The 19,347-nt window shown below is 35.0% G+C and overlaps 2 protein-coding genes across 6 annotated transcripts in view; one reads left to right on the plus strand and one right to left on the minus strand.

Annotated features, from left to right (window-relative positions):
* The window catches only part of mim (missing-in-metastasis), a 182,555-nt gene that overhangs the window by 68,461 nt on the left and 94,747 nt on the right, over positions 1-19,347 (minus strand). For all 5 annotated transcript variants that reach the window (XR_011951638.1, XM_072540682.1, XM_072540679.1 and 2 more), the window contains exon 5: positions 14,294-14,385. Coding sequence is in view for 4 of the 5 variants with exons in the window: in XM_072540682.1 (XP_072396783.1) it covers positions 14,294-14,385 (92 nt within the window). In the remaining variant the exon portion in view is untranslated. The remainder of the gene's footprint in view (positions 1-14,293; positions 14,386-19,347) is intronic.
* LOC140447811 (uncharacterized) overlaps positions 3,418-19,347 on the plus strand; it is a 192,703-nt gene continuing 176,773 nt past the window's right edge. The window contains exons 1-2 of the mRNA XM_072540683.1: positions 3,418-3,512; positions 3,619-3,808. Coding sequence (XP_072396784.1) covers positions 3,433-3,512; positions 3,619-3,808 — 270 coding nt within the window. The 5' untranslated portion in view covers positions 3,418-3,432. The remainder of the gene's footprint in view (positions 3,513-3,618; positions 3,809-19,347) is intronic.

Here is a 19,347-nt window from a genome sequence, read left to right on the forward strand (position 1 = left end):
TTTACTAAATGTGCATTTTTATTAATGTTCTGTTAAAAACCAGCTCGTACAACTGTATATGATAAATTTGGTGATAACAATATGCACTAAAAAAATATTCAAAAGATTAAACGTCATTTTTTACTTATTAACAATATATAAATAATGTAAGATCGCTATTTGATGTTAAATACTAAAGGTGAAGACCGGTAAATTATATGGAAAAGTGACACAATTTTCCTAAAAATGCATAGAAAACCCTTTAAAATGAGAGTTTTCACGTCCTACTAAAAACCTCTCCTCTGTCACTCCAAACATCAGGATGGAAGGGCTGGTTAAGGAAAAACATCTCTCCTGATGCCCTGCTATCATCCGATTTCCATTATTTCTCCCACACATTCATCGGAAAAACTACACCCACACAAACCATCAAAGTCTCTCGCGTCGTCTGTCTCTCATTCGCTCCTATTTCAGCCTGCGACGGTCCGAACCCCACTGAGGTGCTACTTGCTCAGTGGCTCGTTACAAAATTCTGTTGCGAGTTCCCCTCCTCTCGTTCTTTTGAAGACAGCAGCTCCCTGATAAATTTGTGGATCCGTGTCCACCACCACTCATTCCTCATCATTTTCTCCACCATTTCTCTCACGGAATTAAACATTCTGCAGTTACACTCTCTTTTATCCACCCATCGCTCACTCTCCAACATCGTGTGTATTACAGTATCCGAAAACCACAGTAAAGGCACTGATCGGACTGTGCCCTCCTAAACCTGAAAAGGTAGCTACGGAAGCAGCCATGGAATTTGACTATTTGCGTCAGATAATAATCTAGCTGCCTATGCCCATAGTCCACCCAGCTTCGAAGGTTCGGGATTATTCGTCCACTCCTCCAATCACGTGTTGCCTCCCACTCTTACTGCCACTGACTGATTGAAACTAACCGATAAATCTCTCGGCCAGCCTTATCTCAGCCATCTCTCGCTCTTCAATGTCCCCCCCCCTTCGACTATGAATCCTTATCCTTTTACCTGCCAGCACATGTAAAGAAATACAGCAGAAGCTTGTAAAAGTCTAGAGAATAACCTGACACCCATATCAGTGTGACACTATTATGCTCCGTTAGTCTATCGACTACTTCTCAGAATTTCCACACTAGCCTAGAGTTTCGTTAGGACTCCATATCCGCTTGATTATCTGAGCATGTAAATAAAGCATAGTGCTTATATTCCATGATCGTAGAAGGTACCCTGCAGCGATTACGGTGTGTAAGACATGCGGTTAGGATGCATGAGAACAGAATCCCCAGAAAATTACTAAACGCAAGAAAGCAGAGAAAATGACCCCTTGTAAAACCAAAAAGAGACGGGTGGATGAAGTAGATGAGGATGTTAAAAAAAAAAGAAAATTTAAATAAAATTTCTTCATTTATTTTGTTTCTTGACACTGATGCAAAACAATAAAAACTGAAGTCTGCTTCAAATGTTACGATTTATACTGATTTGAGTCCATATTTTTTGAAATCATTGTTTTATACATCGTCTTCTAAAAGTATAAAATGGAATTTAAAAAAATTAAACTTTTTTTAAATTAAAAAATAATTTTTGTTGATTAACATACAAATTGCAATGCTTATTTTATATAGGTACATAGTTAATCTTAACGTTTTTTTAAATTTTTTGTAGGATTATAACTTAATTTAATTTTTTTGTTGTTTTCTTTTTATAGAAAAATGAAACTATTTTATAACATCTACCAAACATACACGTGCTATATTTTTTTAATTTATCTTTAAATCAATCATAATTATTTGATTAAAATATTTTTATATTTTCATTTCCTTTACAGTGCCTACATAACAATGAATAACACTAATAACAGCCATGTTGTTCACAGTGAGGACCGACAGATTATCTAAAAGGTGTATCAATTATTTTTAAAAAATTAGCAAGAAAAAAACAACACGAAAGCTTCTATTTTAAATATGGTTGTTGAAGCCACTGGAGTTTCTAAAAGTAGCTTCCAAAGAATTATTAAAGAAGGAAAGAGCATCATCTCCTTCGGACAACATTCGGGAAGCAGCTCGGGAAACATCTTTAAATCTCCCAAAAGAAAAGCAATCAGCCAAAACCAAAAACAAACGTCGATGTTTATGGCAACAGACCTACAATTTCAGCTGTTTACAACGCTGTTAAGGATGATATTAATTTCACAGGAAAATTTTTGTCGTTCAGAAAAGTGGTGAAGAAGTTAGGTTTTAAATGGCAAAAATCCAAGGACAACAGAAAAGTACTGATGAAAAAACGGATATTCGAGCCAAAAGAACAGATTATCTAAGAAAAATAAAAAAAATGTAAAGCAGAAAGTTATGATTTTTATTATCTATACTGATTAAACGTATCTCCACAGCAGTTATACAACATCTAAATCATGGGATGATGGTTCAAACATCTGTTTAAAGGCTCCTGTTGCCAAAGGTCAGAGGTTAATTATTGTACAAGCAGAAGGGGAAAAAGATTTTGTTCCAAATTGCCTACTAACCTTCAAATCTGATCAGCGTACTGGATATTATCACAAAAATATGAACCACAACAACTTTACAAAACGGCTTCAAGAAAAGTTAATTCCCAAGGGGAAAAAGATTTTGTTCCAAATTGCCTACTAACCTTCAAATCTGATCAGCGTACTGGATATTATCACAAAAATATGAACCACAACAACTTTACAAAACGGCTTCAAGAAAAGGTAATTCCCAACTTGCACCAGAAAACCGCGCTTGTATTGGACAATGCATCCTACCACAACGTAGCCTGCGAAGCCTACATATTCATGGAGAAAAGGGACATGCAGCGATGGCTCACAGAAAGATGCATTTCTTTTGAAGAGACCAATACAAAAACTCGAACGTTAAACAAAAATTAAATTGAATAAGCCAACATAAAAACAATATATGTAGTAGACAAAATACTTGCGAAACAAGGACAGGTTGTATTACGTCTTCCTCCATACCACCCTGAACTAAATCCGATTGAGAAAATTTGGGGAGTAGTCAAAAATCATTGAGCATCAAAAAATTTGTCGTTTAAAATGTTAGACGTTAGACAGATAGCCGAAGAAAAATGTAACAATCTCGTAGCAGATGTGTGGAAAAAACTTGCGATCATGTTATTGGAGTAGAACAGGTGTACCTTAGAAAAGAACATTTAATAGATATCATGGCTGAACTGATCATATCATACATGTTAGCGAAGACGATTCCGATAGTTCGTTGTCAGCAGAGATATGTAAGAGAGGGGATATGACATACGGTGAAATAGATGGGATCGGTTCGGCCATATTGGTGTGGATCTGACAGATTGTTTTTGTGTCGAGTACTTCTGTGCATAAAAATTTAATTTTAAAAATATTTTGAACTTATTTTTGTACGGTTTTTACGTTTATTTAAAGTGAAACTATTATGGCATCGTGTCCTTTTATTTTGTGTCCAAATAACAGTCGTAATAATAAGAAAAACTCCACTGGAATATCTTTTCATAGGTTAGTATGAAATTGTAAACAGTGTACAGGGCGGTAGTACTTCTGTTTTTAGTGATGCCGCGTGTAAAAAGAACAGGTAATCTTTTTAATTTGGTTTATGTTGTAGATTTCCTAAAGATGTTGAAAGGAGAAATGCCTGGATACAGTTCGTAAATAGTGTGGGAACTGAGGACTGGGAACCTTCAAAAAATAGTAAATTGTGTTCTAAACATTTCGCGGAGGACTGCATAGATAGGACTTCATTAGCTGTTATCAGTTTGCGTGAGAATGCAATCCCTACAATTGGTAAATCTCAGGTAACAATAATTATAAATATTAATAAATGAAGTAGGTTATTAAAATAATATAGGTAATATTCTGAATTACACCTGGACATTACACAGTATACAACTTCAATTGTACATTTCACTTGCTTTCATTTGCAAATTAAGTAAGTTTGTATAGGTGTGAACAAAGAGATTTCAACCAGAAGGTTCTTGATATTTTGTATAAAGTACTAGTTAATAATTAATCACATTTTTGTTTTGACCATTCTTTAAAAATGTACTATTTGACATTTTTTATTGATGTAACAACAGCAGTTCTTTGCGTTTAAAAATATGATTTATGCTTTTTTTTTAATAAAGCTACTTTATTTGTGTATAAAATGAAGGTTTATGTTATGGTATTTTAGGTTTATGAAGTTTCAGAACTTTTTAGGAATAACATTTTTATAAAACTAATATTAAATATGTTTTCAAATGCAGCCAACTAAAGTTTTAAACCATTTACATACTTGTATATTAATTAATATCAGATATATCTTAAACTACTAATTAATTAAATTAAGATTAAGAAATGTTCGTCGAAAACTACAAAGATGTGAGAAACAAGTAGCCAACATGAAGAATGTAATTGAGAAGCTCAAGAAAACAAGGTTGGTTCAAGAGGAAACATTGGATCTTCTTGAAAAATTAGAAGTACCTAAAGAATTTCTTTTAAGGCAATTAAAAAAAGTAGTACATGGAACTAACATATCTAAATGTATATAAACTTATGTAAGTGCACTTGCTAATTGTTGTTTTTTACTTGTATGTAAATGTTATAATTTTAAAACCATATCATTGACTAGTTTTGTACATTTTTTTAAACCTTATGTATGTAATAAATTTTATTATTATTATTAAAGTGTACTTGAAAAGTACTAAAAATGAAAGTAATTTTATTCCAAATAACTATTATTAATCTAACTCAATGCTTATTCCCAAACTAAACAGTAAATCGTAAATACAGTTTGAATTAATATCGTTTGAATATCAGAATTAATATCAGAAATATCGTTTGTGTCATATTACCCTCTCTTACATATCTCTGGTTGTCACACACCAATGACTGTTGACAATGTGAACTGTTACAGTGACAAAACCAGTGTCATTTTTTTGTTTTTGAAAAATCTGTTTTTTTATTGAGATATTCATATGTTGCATTAAGAAATTATTTTATTTGTAAATAATTTTTAAGTAAAATTGTTTAGAAAATAATATTAGTTAAACAGTCTGTCTCAACTCAAAATAACAAATTGAAAAAATAAACTTATAAACAATAATTTTGCAATAGGGATTTTGTCACGTTTAATACCGAAAGTTTAAGTCAAAATAACAAATTCAAGCCAGTTTTAAAAAATTTTAAACCAAAATCATTGAAAATATAAACGAGATGCACTTAAAATGCATTTTTGTTTTAGTATAATTCCACTTCCAGTACCTTTACGTGATTTTAAAGTTGCATTTGCCCAGTTCTTTGGTCTGTAGTATTCTAACATGTCAAAAGTATTTTCTTTTTAGCAAGTTCTTCCAAGATGGGTATTCAGATCCTACTACATTCTATGAATGAGCTTCCATCACAATTCACAATTTGGTTGTCTATAAAATGAGACTGTATATATTGTTCTTTTTGGTTCTTGAAAAAGTATTGGCGAACCTTTCGATCAAACTCTGCGTATCAGAAACATCAAATTATATATTTTTAATCTAGGATTCATGTTCCTTCTCAATATAATTAAAGTTTCCGCATACCGTCCAATGCAGAAGAATGCCGGATACTTCTTTCTGTAGTTAGTAGTGATAAAATGTTATTTTTATAAACAATATTATTTGTATTCTAGATATCGACTGAGTCACATCCTAGAAGTGTATAAAAATAAATGAACACATAGTTGCATTTAAAGCAAACGTGCTGATAAAAGGAATCTATCTACATTAAGAACAATAAAAATAAACAGTGCAGAATTCATAATTTGAGTTTTTTATTTTTACAATCACGTAGTAAAATAAAACAAACCAATTTTATATCCTCAGCTTTAATATAACGACATAAAAAAGCAACAGTAGAATAAAGCACTTATTTATTAATTTGGACCCAATCTAAAGGTGGCTGCCTACAGACACACATGCAAGCTTGTCCAGCATGCTTGTTCAATCTTTTTGTACATACACGCTTGAGTGTCGGTAGGGAAATATGGTGCAAGCTTTGTGATTGTACAAGCAGCTTGAGGATTGAAAGGATCTTAGTTATGCATGCTTGAATTAAGCGTACTTGCGCAAGCAAAACGGTACATGTGTACCCAAGATTTTCAAGCTTGAACAAGTTGGCGTCCGTTGTGTTGCTTTGTGAGGTAGTATTTGAGTAAATTTCGTGACTAGTGATCTCAAAAAGGTTAACCATGAATTATTTGAAGAGTTTATTCAAGAATACCAAAAACAGCCATGTCTTTGGCACGTTAAATCCAAAGATTATCATAACAAAGCAAAGAGGGATGCAGCATACATAATATTATTAGAAAAATCTAGGTTAACTGACGTTAATGCCGATAAGGATGCGGAAAGAAAAAAGTTGAAGATGCGGACCACTCTGGAATGGAGGCAGATGAACGTTATGAACATGAACCCACACTTTCTAGTGTCTAGGTCTAAGTCTAGTAAGCTAATGTGAGAATAGGTTTTCCTTTTCATCAACCATTGTTTACACCACACCGCACGCTTTTTTTATTCGGGATTTTCTTTTTTTTTTTTACAAGAACAAAACCGGCCAAAGCGAGCGTATCGTCGTCCGTGCTCTACATATTTTATTAAACTACCTTTATTTTTATCAAGCATGTTTGTACGTGTGGTGCCAAAGGCAAATTGTGCATACTTGTACAGAAAGATTGAACAAGCATGCTGGACAAGCTTGCAGTTGTGAATTGTGTCTGTAGCCGCCTTTATTAGTCTGCTCAATCTTTAATGAAAAATGCTGATCCTGTAGTAATACACTATGTCAGATCATATTCTGATATATAAATTATTTAAAAACCGCAATATTACAGTTTTGATAGGCACTGCACGGATAAGTTGTTTATATTTTTATCAGACTTGTGGTAAACTTGGGCTAATTATTTCGCCCAATTCAGTCAGACCGGAAGTAAAGTTCTATAAAATTTTGTTTTCTTCGGTTGCGTTACGTAATCTCAAGGTGACGAGGAAACCTAATATAATAAATTAACTTGTGTGTGTGTATATGAACAACTTCTCACCGCACGATACTTCGGTACAGATGATTTTAGCGGTAAATAATTGATTAATTTGATTAAATTGTAGATATTAATGTTAGGAGATATTTTTCGAGAGGGAACTTACGAGAACTTCTCAGTACATTACTGTTAACAAAATGATTACGATGAAGTATTATAATGGTATTTATTACTGGCTAAATTTTTTTTATTTTATGAATTTTTATTGAGGTTCTTTCTCAAATTATTCTTATTTTCTAAAACGTACTCGTTTGTCTTTATATAATATATATACACTCGTGATCATAAAATCCGGGTCACCTTGAAAATTTAAAATTTCTTGAATATTTTTACCCCTGGTGAAGTAATAACCTTTTTTTTACGTATTTTTTATTTGTCATCAATGTTTGTTTTGAAAGAAAACAAAACGATTTTTTATTGTTTTTATTGAAAAACAGAAAACAAACCAAATTGTTGATAAAACAGACATACGAAATAAAAAATGGAAAATACAGAACGTGGTAAAACATCAGTGAAATTTCAATGACTAATATCGTGTATTGCCTCCCCTTGCTCTAATAACCTCTTGCAGACGACGGGGCATACTCTCCATTTTTCTCCGGATTACATGTGGTATGTTATTCCACTCTCTCACTAACATATCCTTAAGCTCCTGTGCGTTGTTAGGAGGAGGTGTATGGGTTTGAATACATTTTTTTCCAATCGTCCCAGAGATGTTCGATGGGATTCTGGTCCGGAGAACTAGCTGGGCAGGGTAACCTCGTAATTCTAACCTCGTAAAGTATTGCATACTGATCCTGACAACGTACGGTCGCCCGTTGTCCTATATACAAAAGACGTCTTCTCTAAGTCCTGCCATGGTGGGCATGACATGTTCTTCCAGAATCTCCGTAATGTACCTTCGTGCATTTAAGGACCCAGTTTGGATGAAGGGTAATTCTGTGTGGAAGTCGGAAGATACACCTCCCCAAGCCATGACCGAGCCTCCACCAAATGCAATGCAAGCTTGTGACAATCGTTCACCGGTTCTCCTCCAAACTCTTACACGTCCATCGAATCCAGTTAGGCAGAAACGGGATTCATCTGAGAATAACACTTTGCTCCAATCTTTAATAACCCAAAGCGCGTATTGTCGAGCAAAAGCTAGTCGTGGAACTCGATGGGCCCGGCGAAGTGGCGATCCTGTAGCCATTACCCGAGAAGATAGTCCAAAAGAACAAAGTCTTTTCCTGACTGTTGCAACGCTTTCGTACTTTTCGTACACATTTCGTACTTCTTGTAGACGATTTCGATGTATAACCGCAGTTGAGGTCCGGTTTCGTAAAGCCTAAAACACAAGGAAACGGTCATCTCGTGCCGTAGTCGTTCTTCTTTATCCAGAGCCAGGTCGTCTGGTTAGCAAGCCAGAAGCACTCGTTGAACCGTAGAAAGGCTTACGCCAACAGTTCTTGAGACTTGCCGTTGAGTGTGACCGTCTTCCACAAGCGCAACAATTCGGGCCGTTTCAACAACAGTTAACGGCATTTTTGGCAATACATAAACAATAATAAACACTAAAAATGGCACTAAAAAAACACTAATGGTGGCAATAATAAACGTTTGTTCGTTGCGTTTGAAGAAAGTCGAAGCACAAATGAGACATTTAAAACAAACGGCAGTTACAGGTAGGTACCGTTCATTTTGGGTTCGAGTGTGCACTTTTCCGCGAAATCGGCACTAGTGGAAATCTTTGATGCAAAGGAAACCGCTAAGCCGACAACAATTCTCAGAAACATGCATCATTAGTTTGTATTTGTGTTATTATTATATACCATAAAGCTCGTTAAAAATGAAATATCGGTGATTTTCAAGGTGGATCGCGAGTATATATATGTATATATATATATATATATATATATATATATATATATATATATATATATATATATATATATATATATATATAATATAATAAAGAAATTTGATCTAAATTTAAATACAGTTACTTATTTTATAACTTTCAATATTTTGACATAACAAACAATTAATTAGTATTCCATTCAAGATATATCTCAATGATATTGAATTGCAGACACCAACTTGCAGAATTCGAACTTCAGATCAACACCGAAAAAACAAAAAAATATCGAAGCGATAGACAGATTTGTATAGTTAGACTCCCTGATAACCAACAATGGCGATTTCTCCTCAGAAATCAAGCGTAGACTAGCAATGGCCCCAATCCGCAACAGCTTAATTGATTAAAATATGGAAAACCGAAGAATAACAAGGAATACTAAGCTCAGGTTAGTAAATGCCTCTATATTTTTCATTGCATATGCAGCTCAAATATGGACACTTACAAAATAGGAGTAAGATCTAAGCTTTCGAACTGTGGGTCTATAGAAGAATTCTACATGTGTCCTGGACAGAACATAGAACCAACCTGTAAATTCTGGAAGAGCTTCATGTAAAAGACAGGCTATTATAAAAAAGTAAACCGAGCATACCTAAATTTCTTTGACCACATAGCTAGAAGAACGGAAACCATGGAACTATTTGTAGTAGAAGGAAAGTTAGAAGGCCGAACACCAAGAGGAAGATCTCCAACACAATGGGCAGACCGAAGGAAGACTCTGGTGGGGAAATCCCTACATGAAGCCGTTCATATGGTACAGGGTCGCAGCTAATGCTAAATCATATTTAGAGTATCACCCCGCCCTGACAAGGGCTCAAGGAATGAGGAGAGAGGGAATAATGAGCAGTATGTTATATAGTAGCAGTACCTGTATACAAAAAGAAACGAGATGTTTGACTATACACAAAATATAGGCCTTAGCCATAACTACTTAGTCACACCATGAAAATATGGGTAGTGATTGATAGGATACATGAAGAAACCAAAAATCAGTTTGGGTTTACACAAAAAGCAAATCGATGGTAGATGCAATTTTCATTATAGGGCCAGTGATGAAAATATGGGAACAAAGATACAAAAGATCATTTGGTATTCATTGATTTTGAGAAAGCATATGATAGGGCTCATTGAGAGGTTCCGTGGTGGACTTTCAATAAGAAAGGAGTCTCCAGTGAATATGTGAATATTGTGAGATATATGTATAATAGAGTATCAACTAGTGTTAGGACAAATGGGGGATAGACGGATAAATTCAATGTAAAGGCAGAAACGCAACAGGGTTCAGTCCACTGTAACATTCGAACTGCTTAATGTATATTGATAATGTTGTGGTAGTAGGAAATATTAAAATAAATTTAGAGCAAAAGCTGGAACAGTGTAGAAAAGCTGTTGAAGAAAAATGTATAAACTGTAGGATGAAAAAAAGCATCTAGAATGTTCATTTAAAGATGGAGTTATCAAATAGATAATGTTGGCAAAATGATTGTGACAATTAATAGTTTTATTGACAACAGTAATGGGTACATAAATGGAGATGTATACAGTCGAGTCAAAGCTGGGTGGGTGAAATTGCGGGTTCAAGTGGGGTGTTGCGTGAGAAATGAGAAAACATAACTTAAGATGGGTAGGACATTTTCAACATCGAGCTTACAATCAGCCAATACAGAAAATTGTTAAGCTGTAAGTTCCACGAAGGAATAGAAGAGCAAGACCAAAGAATATCTGGTGATAGACGTTTAGACAGGACATGTCTGTGAAGAAGATTGATATTGGCATACCCCAAAATAGTAAATAAAGCCGAATAAATTCAAAGATAATGATGTTCATTTACGTGAAACAATTTTACATGTACAATACTATACAGGGTGGCGCACCGAAAACGAAACAGATGCATTTACTGGCAGATGATTCCTTTAAAAAAAAAAACGCTTGGACCCGTCGATTTTGTTATCGAGGGGGAAACAAAATTGGCATAAAATCACATTAACATTTGCAGCCCCCTAAGCGGGGGTCGCACCATCCCTAAAATCTTAAATGGAAAGGGGGGTCGAATGATCCATCATTTAAAAGGTCTTTCAACTCCCTTTACAATGATGTAAAATTCATGTACTTCAATTCAGTAGTTTTGGAGATTTATTGATTTAAATTTTAAATACATCATCGTAAGAGGAGATCAATACATAGCAGCAAAGTTGTTAAAAAATAAAGAATGAACTGACCTGTCAGCCGAGTAAATATTGAAAATGACCACCATTACTTTCCATGCAATAATAAAGATTTTGCTGAAAACGTTGCCGGACATTTTGCAATATTTGAGGAGTAATTTGATGGCACTCATTCACAATTCTTTGTCGTAAATCTTCTAAGGATGTTGGCTGAGTAGCATAGATTTTGCTTTTTAAGTAACCCCACAAAAAGAAATCCAAAGGTGATAAATCTGGCGATCTTGGGGGCCATTCAACGGCACCTCTTCTACCAATCCATTGACCTGGAAAGGTCTGATCTAAATAATGCCGAACTTTTAATACGTAATGTGGTGGGGCACCATCCTGTTGGAACATCAACATATTCTCAACGTATCGACCATCATTCTGATTTTCAATTATATCTGTTAGCGCAGGATCTATGGCATTTTGCAGTAATTCCAAATACATTTCACCAGTCAAATTTCCAGGTAAGAAAAAAGGACCAACCAAATGATCGCCAAAAATGCCAGCCCAAACATTTAATTTTTGTGGCTGCTGTGTGTGTACCTCATGGTAAGTTCTGGGATTAGAGTCCGACCAATATCGACAATTATGACGATTTACTTCGCCATTTAAAAAAAAAGGAACATTCGTCGGAAAGGCAAATGTTAAATAAAAATTGTTCATCGTTTGTAATTCGTTCACTCATAACTTCACAAAATTCTAATCGCTTATCAAAATCGTCTTCATTAAGTTCTAGTACAAGGTGAATTTTATACGGCTGAAAATTATGGGCCTTTAGAATCCGTTGGATAGTACGTCGACTAACACCACACGAAGTTTGCAATTTGCGGGTACTTAATGTAGGATCTACAATAACTTGCCCTAAAACCCCCACTTCTGTTGCTTCGTTCCTTATAGGATTTTCAATATTACGTTTTTTATTGGCGACTGATCCAGTTTCCCGAAATTTAGCTACAAGTTCTAGAACATATTTTCGGTGCACATTATTGTTCTCATGTCGCTCATTAAAAATTTGTGCTGTTCTATTAGCGCACTGATTATTTCCGAAAAATATTTCAATAATTTCAACCCTTTCTGCCGTGGAATATACCATGGTTAATTTATATATAAAGCAATAAATGATATTTTAACAACAAAGATTGGTCAAATCAATCGCAAACTAATGTACTATTTCCTATTTAAAATAAGTACGTGGCATTCTCTACTTATCTTTCTTCAAGAAACAACTTTTTTTGTCACAAAGGACACTTCAATTGCTATTTTTATTATTAATAAACCATGGGCGTAGTAAATAAAAGCATTTACTTATCAAGAAAATGCTTTTACTCAAATTTCTTCTGAAAGAAGTACAAACTAATTTGATGTACCTATTAAAGTCTACTTTAAACTTTAAATCAATAAATCTCCAAAACTACTGAATTGAATACATGAATTTTACATCATTATAAAGGGAGTTGAAAGACCTTTCAAATAATGGATCATTCGACCCCCCTTTTCATTTAAGATTTTAGGGATGATGCCACCCCCGCTTAAGGGGCTGCAAATGTTAAAGTGATTTTATGCCAATTTTGTGTCCCCCTCGAAAACAAAATCGACGGATCCGAGCGTTTTTTCAAGAAAGGAATCATCTGCCAGTAAATGCCTCTGTTTCGTTTTCGGTGCGCCACACTGTATTTACTCTAATATCGTTTTGTTTGTAATAATACTTGTATCATTTGATCGTCTAACTAAACACATCAATATTTATGGCTGTGTCTTGAAACAGTATGCTTTATATGAAACCACCATTCTACGAAAGAGTTAGGCAAACTCTTATGGCTTTACATTTCCGATACCAAATACCTATTCCAACTTCATAGGAATCCCTCCTCCTTGGATAATAATCATTCCTCAATCCAACACATCCTTAAATATCTTTAGAAAGAATGATACTTCCTACTCAATAAAAAATACATTCATCAAAAAACTTACAAAATTTTCTAACTTCTATCACGTATACACAGATGCCTCTAAACTAAAACATCTACTGGAGTTGGGGCAGCTGTCTTCAAATATTACACTTAAGTACAAACTACCATCCTTAAGCTGCATATATACCGGTGAGCTATATGCCATCTACCAAGCTCTCACTCATATTAAATCCGGTAATCAAAGCTGTTTATAATTACCGATTCCCTTAGTTCCGTCAATGCCATTAACCAGCTTTACACAACCCAACCAATTGCTCTCCTAATTAAAAAAGACCTAGCTACTATACAAAACAGCAAACATACTGTACACTTTCTATGGGTTCCTTCACACATTCTTCAAAGACACGAAGAAGCGGACCGTATTACCCAACAGGCAAGAAACAGTGAAATCGCGAGTAAAGTGAGAAATGTAGTGATAAATGATTTGAAATCATTTATTAAAGTCAAGGTTGAAAATTTGTGGCAAAACCACTGGGACAGTTCAACTTCAAAACTTCGCGAAGTGAACACATATGTAAAACCGTGGAAATGTCGTTATTACTCGCCTTCGTTTAGGACATACCCGACTTACCCACGGGCATATAATCGGCCACACCAATCCTACTTTATGTGACAATTGTAATGTTCCCCGTTCCCCTCAGTGTTAAGCATGTCCTTGTAGAATGTCCAAGATACCAGTTGCAAAGACAGACCAACCACATCATCGGATCAACAAGATGAAATCTTAGGAGAAAAATGTAAAATTGAACAATTGGTAAAATTCTTTAAAGACATTAATATACTTAACAAAATTTAATATTTATAATTAAATTATCTCATGTATATGTTTATATGTCGCTAATAACCCCAGAGGTTGATGCGAAAATGTTTGTAAATAAAAAAAGTATGCTTTATTTAAAACGCACGAATAAAAATTCACGGGCCCAACTATAACTAAATGTCTCGTTTTGAATAATTGTATCTGCAGACTAAAAAAATATCAACATTAATCTCTTATCAATTTCCGAGAAAATTAAATGGAATAATCTAATCTTAAATAATAAACTTAATAATTGACAATATTTGTTATTATTCTAAACCTTACGATTCTGCAGTTGAAAATCTACCGAAATGAAAATAATAAAACTGTAGTTTTAGGTATTTTAATAAGAACTAACCTCTTGCATGATCCTTATCCAAATTCACGACGGTTTTCTTCCATTCTTCCAGTTTTTCTTGTAATGGTATTATCAGGCATTCCATGATAACGCTAAAAAAATTAAAACAGACAAAGACAATTATTGAGTTGTCTCTAACAGTGTAGTTCTAAAATTGTACATGAACAGCTTTTTTAGATTATTTGAGGCGTCTAATTATTTAAGACTGGTCTACCATACATTAACTGTTTTTCCAGAAGTTCAAAAATACTTGACCGCTGAAATTGTTCTTTAATTTTAAATCATAGTATACGATATTTGTCAAAATAAACAGTACCGAAATTAAGACGGCTGTGACAGTCCGCACGCAATGCGTACTTATTTGATTGGGCTTATTTTTCATTAACTGTCAAAGTAAGCGTGCGTTCATAACGAGGCGCCGACCCTCGCTCGGGCCATGGGATGGTATCATTTAATCGATTTTCGGTAAAATAAATGCATTACTTTAAATGCGAGCGTTCGCCGTCAGTGCTACGCTCTAGGCGAGGAGACGATGCAATGGTCTCCGTTATGAACGCACCCTTAGAGTGCTCTATTATTAAAACCATCTTATAAATAAGGAGAAAGTGTTTATAGCAGAGCATTATTTCCACTCATACGAAAATGGACGGAATAATGGTCGAAGTTTGAAACAAGTGCCTGGAAAAATTCAACAAGTATTTAAAAAGGTGACCCTCAGTAAAAGTGTAATGTTAACAATCGTTGAGAAGTAACACTGGTAGGTAGTTCTTACCAACAATAATCAAAGACATACCAATCATAATCAAGGACACGTTCTCAATCAAATCTTACAACGAAGATCTCTCCAAAACGAAGCCATAGACGTACGGCGTATAAACTAAATACCAGTGAAACATCCACACGTCGCGACAGTTGTTCAAATCTTTTTGTGGTTATCCTTACCGCATTTAAATTGGACAATGACTAGACGTTGCAAATAAACGTGCAACAGATGCTTACTGTGGACGAGTGTTGAGTCTATTGTAAGAGGCCATATTTTTTACCTTAACGGTTATATCAATAGACAAAAAAGTCGATTTCTTATATTTGAACGCGCATATGTTATTGTAGAGAAACCACTACAGTGTACGAGTTACCATTTTGGGAGTGCTGTGTCCGGGCATGGGATTATTGGTCCTTAATTTTTGAATGATTATAAAGGGTGAAATCGAAGGAAAAGGGGGTCCTGGTAGACGACAAATATCCTGGCTGAAACACATTCGCGACTGGACCGGATTAAACACACAGACGCATTTAAGAAAAGCAGAAGATAGAGACGAATTTGCAATGGTTATAGCCAACCTTTATTATTGGAGTCGGCACTAGAAGATTTTTTTGAAGATGAGATCTTGTTACCAATTATTGTGTTAACATTATGTTAATCAAGAGCACTACGGAGAGAACATTACTACACTTTTTGTTAGAGATTTACGAAATTTTTGCAGCCCAAGAACAATTTTGAAAATATGTAAAATAATTTCTCGTTGAACACGTAACGAGTGCGTCACTTAACTAATTCCTAAATTATTTCTAACTTTCTTTGGATCTTTAAATCAATAAAATCATTAAATATCTGCATAGTTATTTTTAACGTCTAAGTTGATATTAAACAGCGACCCCAACCGGTGAGATTCTGAAAACTGCATCCACGCGACGTGAATTTATTCACGTTTGGTCGAATATTCCACGTGAAACACACCGGCGAGTCCAAAATGATGTGAAGTAAGAAGATACAGTTTAGTTTTTTTTAAGAAGTTTAGTTCAGTTGGAATTTAGTTATGGGTTTTCGTGTTGGAATTTTTATTGTTTTTGGTTTGTTAATTTTGGTTTCCATCTTAATTGGGCGCGGTGAGAAGAAGAAAATAGTCTATATTTTACAAAACTATTTAGAATAATCTATTTTATAGAAATTTTAGTTCGATTTTTGATTCCGACAATCATATAATTATTCCAGTAGACTCAAGGTCGTAGCAAAATTTCATATCATTAAGTTTTTGTCAGCACCAAATCAATTTTTTTGTGCGAACATTTATCACTTTCTACAAGTTTAAAAACCTACACGTTTAAAATTCGACGAAGTACTCAAACTCAAATGAAGCTTCGCAGGCCACACTGCTAGACAAAAATACCGACGTTGGAACGCCACAATATAACATTGGAGACCTTACAAAGGTAAAAGACCAAGAGCAAGACCACAGATGAGATGGGTGGATGAGATTAAAAAAATAGCCGGAACAAATTGGAAGTATGTTACACAGGGTGGAGATCGATGGAATGAGTTGGAGAGACCTATGTCCAAAAATGGACGATAGACGGCTAAGAAATTAATTATCTTAACAACAAAGAGCACCAAAGCATCTGGAGAGGACTTGATAGCAGCCGAACTCTTTAAACATCTAGGTGAAAATGCTACCAAAAAATTAATCTACCTTTTTAATAGCATATATGAAAATGGAACTTTACACAAGATTGGCTAACATCTACATATGTAGCTCTTCCAAAGAAGCAGAAAGCAACAAGTTGAGAAGATCACCGCGCAATATTCTTAATGAGTCACGCAAAAATATGTAAGTAGCTCCTAGTATGGCTTCAGAAAGGGAACAGACACTCGAGACACAATCCTAGGATTAACTTTTATGGCGGAGAGATACCTTCTTCTTTGTCAACCATTTTCCATCCACTCCTGAATGTAGGTCTCTCCCAATTGCTTCCATCTTTCTCTATCTTGCGCCAATCTAATCCACTGTTTGCCTGCCACTGTTCTTATGTCATCTACCCATCCTTTTTGAGGTCTTCCCTTGCTTCTTGTTGTCGTCCTTGGTCTCCATTCTAGAATTCTCCGTGTCCACCTGTTGTCATTATATCGGGCTACGTGACCTGCCCAGCGCCATTTCATTTTTGCAATTTCTTCCACAATATCCCTAATCTTCGTTCTACGTCTTATCTCGGTGTTTCTAATCTTGTCTCTTAGTGATATTCCAAGCATGATTCGTTCCATTGCTCTTTGCGTTGTTTCTAATTTTTTAGCAGATTTTTTGGTAAGGGCTACTGTCTCCAAGCCGTAAGTAGAAACTGGTAGTATGCATGTGTTATACACCTTTTTCTTTCAAGTTTACAGGAATGGAGGTGTTTTTCAAGATATATGCTAATTTGCCGAAAGCGCCCCATGCCAGTTGTGTTCTTCTTTTAATTTCAGCATCTTGATTTGGTTTTCTTAGTTTGATAACATGATCTAGATATACATAATGTTCAACATTTTCTATGGTATTATTTTGTATTGTTATATTTGTCTGGTCTCGGCTCAGTATTTTTGTTTTGCTGTAGTTCATTTTTAAGCCTACCGCTCTTGAAACTGCATTTAATTGTTGTAACATATCATTTAGTTCTTGGATATTATCGGCTATTAAAACTATGGCATCTGCGAATCGCAAGTGGTTTAAGTATGATCCGTCGACGTTGATACCCTTATTGTTCCATTCTAGTTTCTTAAAAATGTCTTCTAGAGCAAGGGTAAATAGTTTGGGAGAGATGGTGTCTCCTTGTCTTACTCCCCGTTGTAGTCTTATGGGATTAGTTTTTGTGCTTTCGTCCAGCTTTATCTGCATGGTGGCATTTTCATATAAGAGAGATACCCAGAGGTTCTTAAAGATTATACGCTTTATGAGTTGATTACAAAAAAGCTTTCGACCGCATTATGCATGAAAGATAAAAAGAGATATTAAAAGGCTTAGGACTGAACGCAGATCATATTATAGCTACCATTAGCAACAAATATTATTGAAACCGCACCGGATGTGTTAGAACACAAAACAGAACCACCAATTACATAAATATAAAGTTAGGGCTTGCCACGGTTGCATTTTGTCCCCCTTGCTTATTTATACGCCCTATATTTAGTAGAGTTTGGGTCACTTGAGACAAACTCTCCACTCCCACTCTGATGTCACAAGCCTCGCTCCAATACGGCCTGATGCCACAAGCCTCGCTCCAATACGGCCACCTAAGATGGTCGTCCTCTTCTTCTTTTCGGCTGTCAAAGTTTTTCTTTTGGTCTGTCAAATCTTCTTTTCCGCAGCCGTCAGCTGTCATGTCAACTGACAATTCTTCTTCTTTTTCGTTAGTCTTCTTTACCATCTGTTAAATCGGAATAGATTATGGGTTACTTGAAACTCCCCCTCCGCTGCCACTCTGACGACGTCACCACCCGCCAGAATATGGCCGCCTAAGATGACCGTCCTCTTCTTCTTTTCGACTGTCACAGTTCTTCTTTTTGTCTGTCAAAACTTCTATTGTATACGCCCAACACATCATCATTGTATCCCTTCCGGAGCGTTCACAATGTACCAGAATAAATGGAATCATCATAGTAATATAAGATATGCGCACCATACTGTGATATTAGCTGAATCAGAAGAAAAACTAACAGCACTAAAAACACAAAACTAAAACTATGTATTTAACAAAAATCCTCAAGAGATCCTACAACCGATGTAAATGTAGGTGTCATCTTCCTTCAGAATATGCAGGGTAGAGGGATCATCTATCTGGGTAGAGATAAATAACCTGCACCTCCAAAGACATCAGAAGGTACATCGAAATAAGGCGGAAGCAATAAATGTTTTGTAATTGAAAAATATTCATACTAATAACATTAAAAATAGTATGTATGGTATTAAGTACTATACGGATGCGAAAGATGGACACTGAAGCAAGATGGACACCAAGTACTAAATGCATTCGAAATATCTTGCTCCGTTTGCTAACTAAAAATATTATTCGCTTTCTTGCTTTTCTTTAAAATGTTTTTAAATGCTGTTATTCTTTAATGTACAAGGTTTCACCGCGAAGTATAATCCACTTTGTTTTTAAGTAAATATAATTTTTTTGATTTCTCGCAAAAATCGTTCTTAACAGCTATAGAAAATAGTATTAATTTCAAAAATTGGCGGATTTATACATCATAGTGTTACGATCAAATACATATTCCGACGAAAAAGTAGAATTCAGAGCTGGAT

This window comes from Diabrotica undecimpunctata, chromosome 8 (genome assembly GCF_040954645.1).
Source record: "Diabrotica undecimpunctata isolate CICGRU chromosome 8, icDiaUnde3, whole genome shotgun sequence".
In the NCBI taxonomy this organism is placed as follows: domain Eukaryota; kingdom Metazoa; phylum Arthropoda; class Insecta; order Coleoptera; family Chrysomelidae; genus Diabrotica; species Diabrotica undecimpunctata.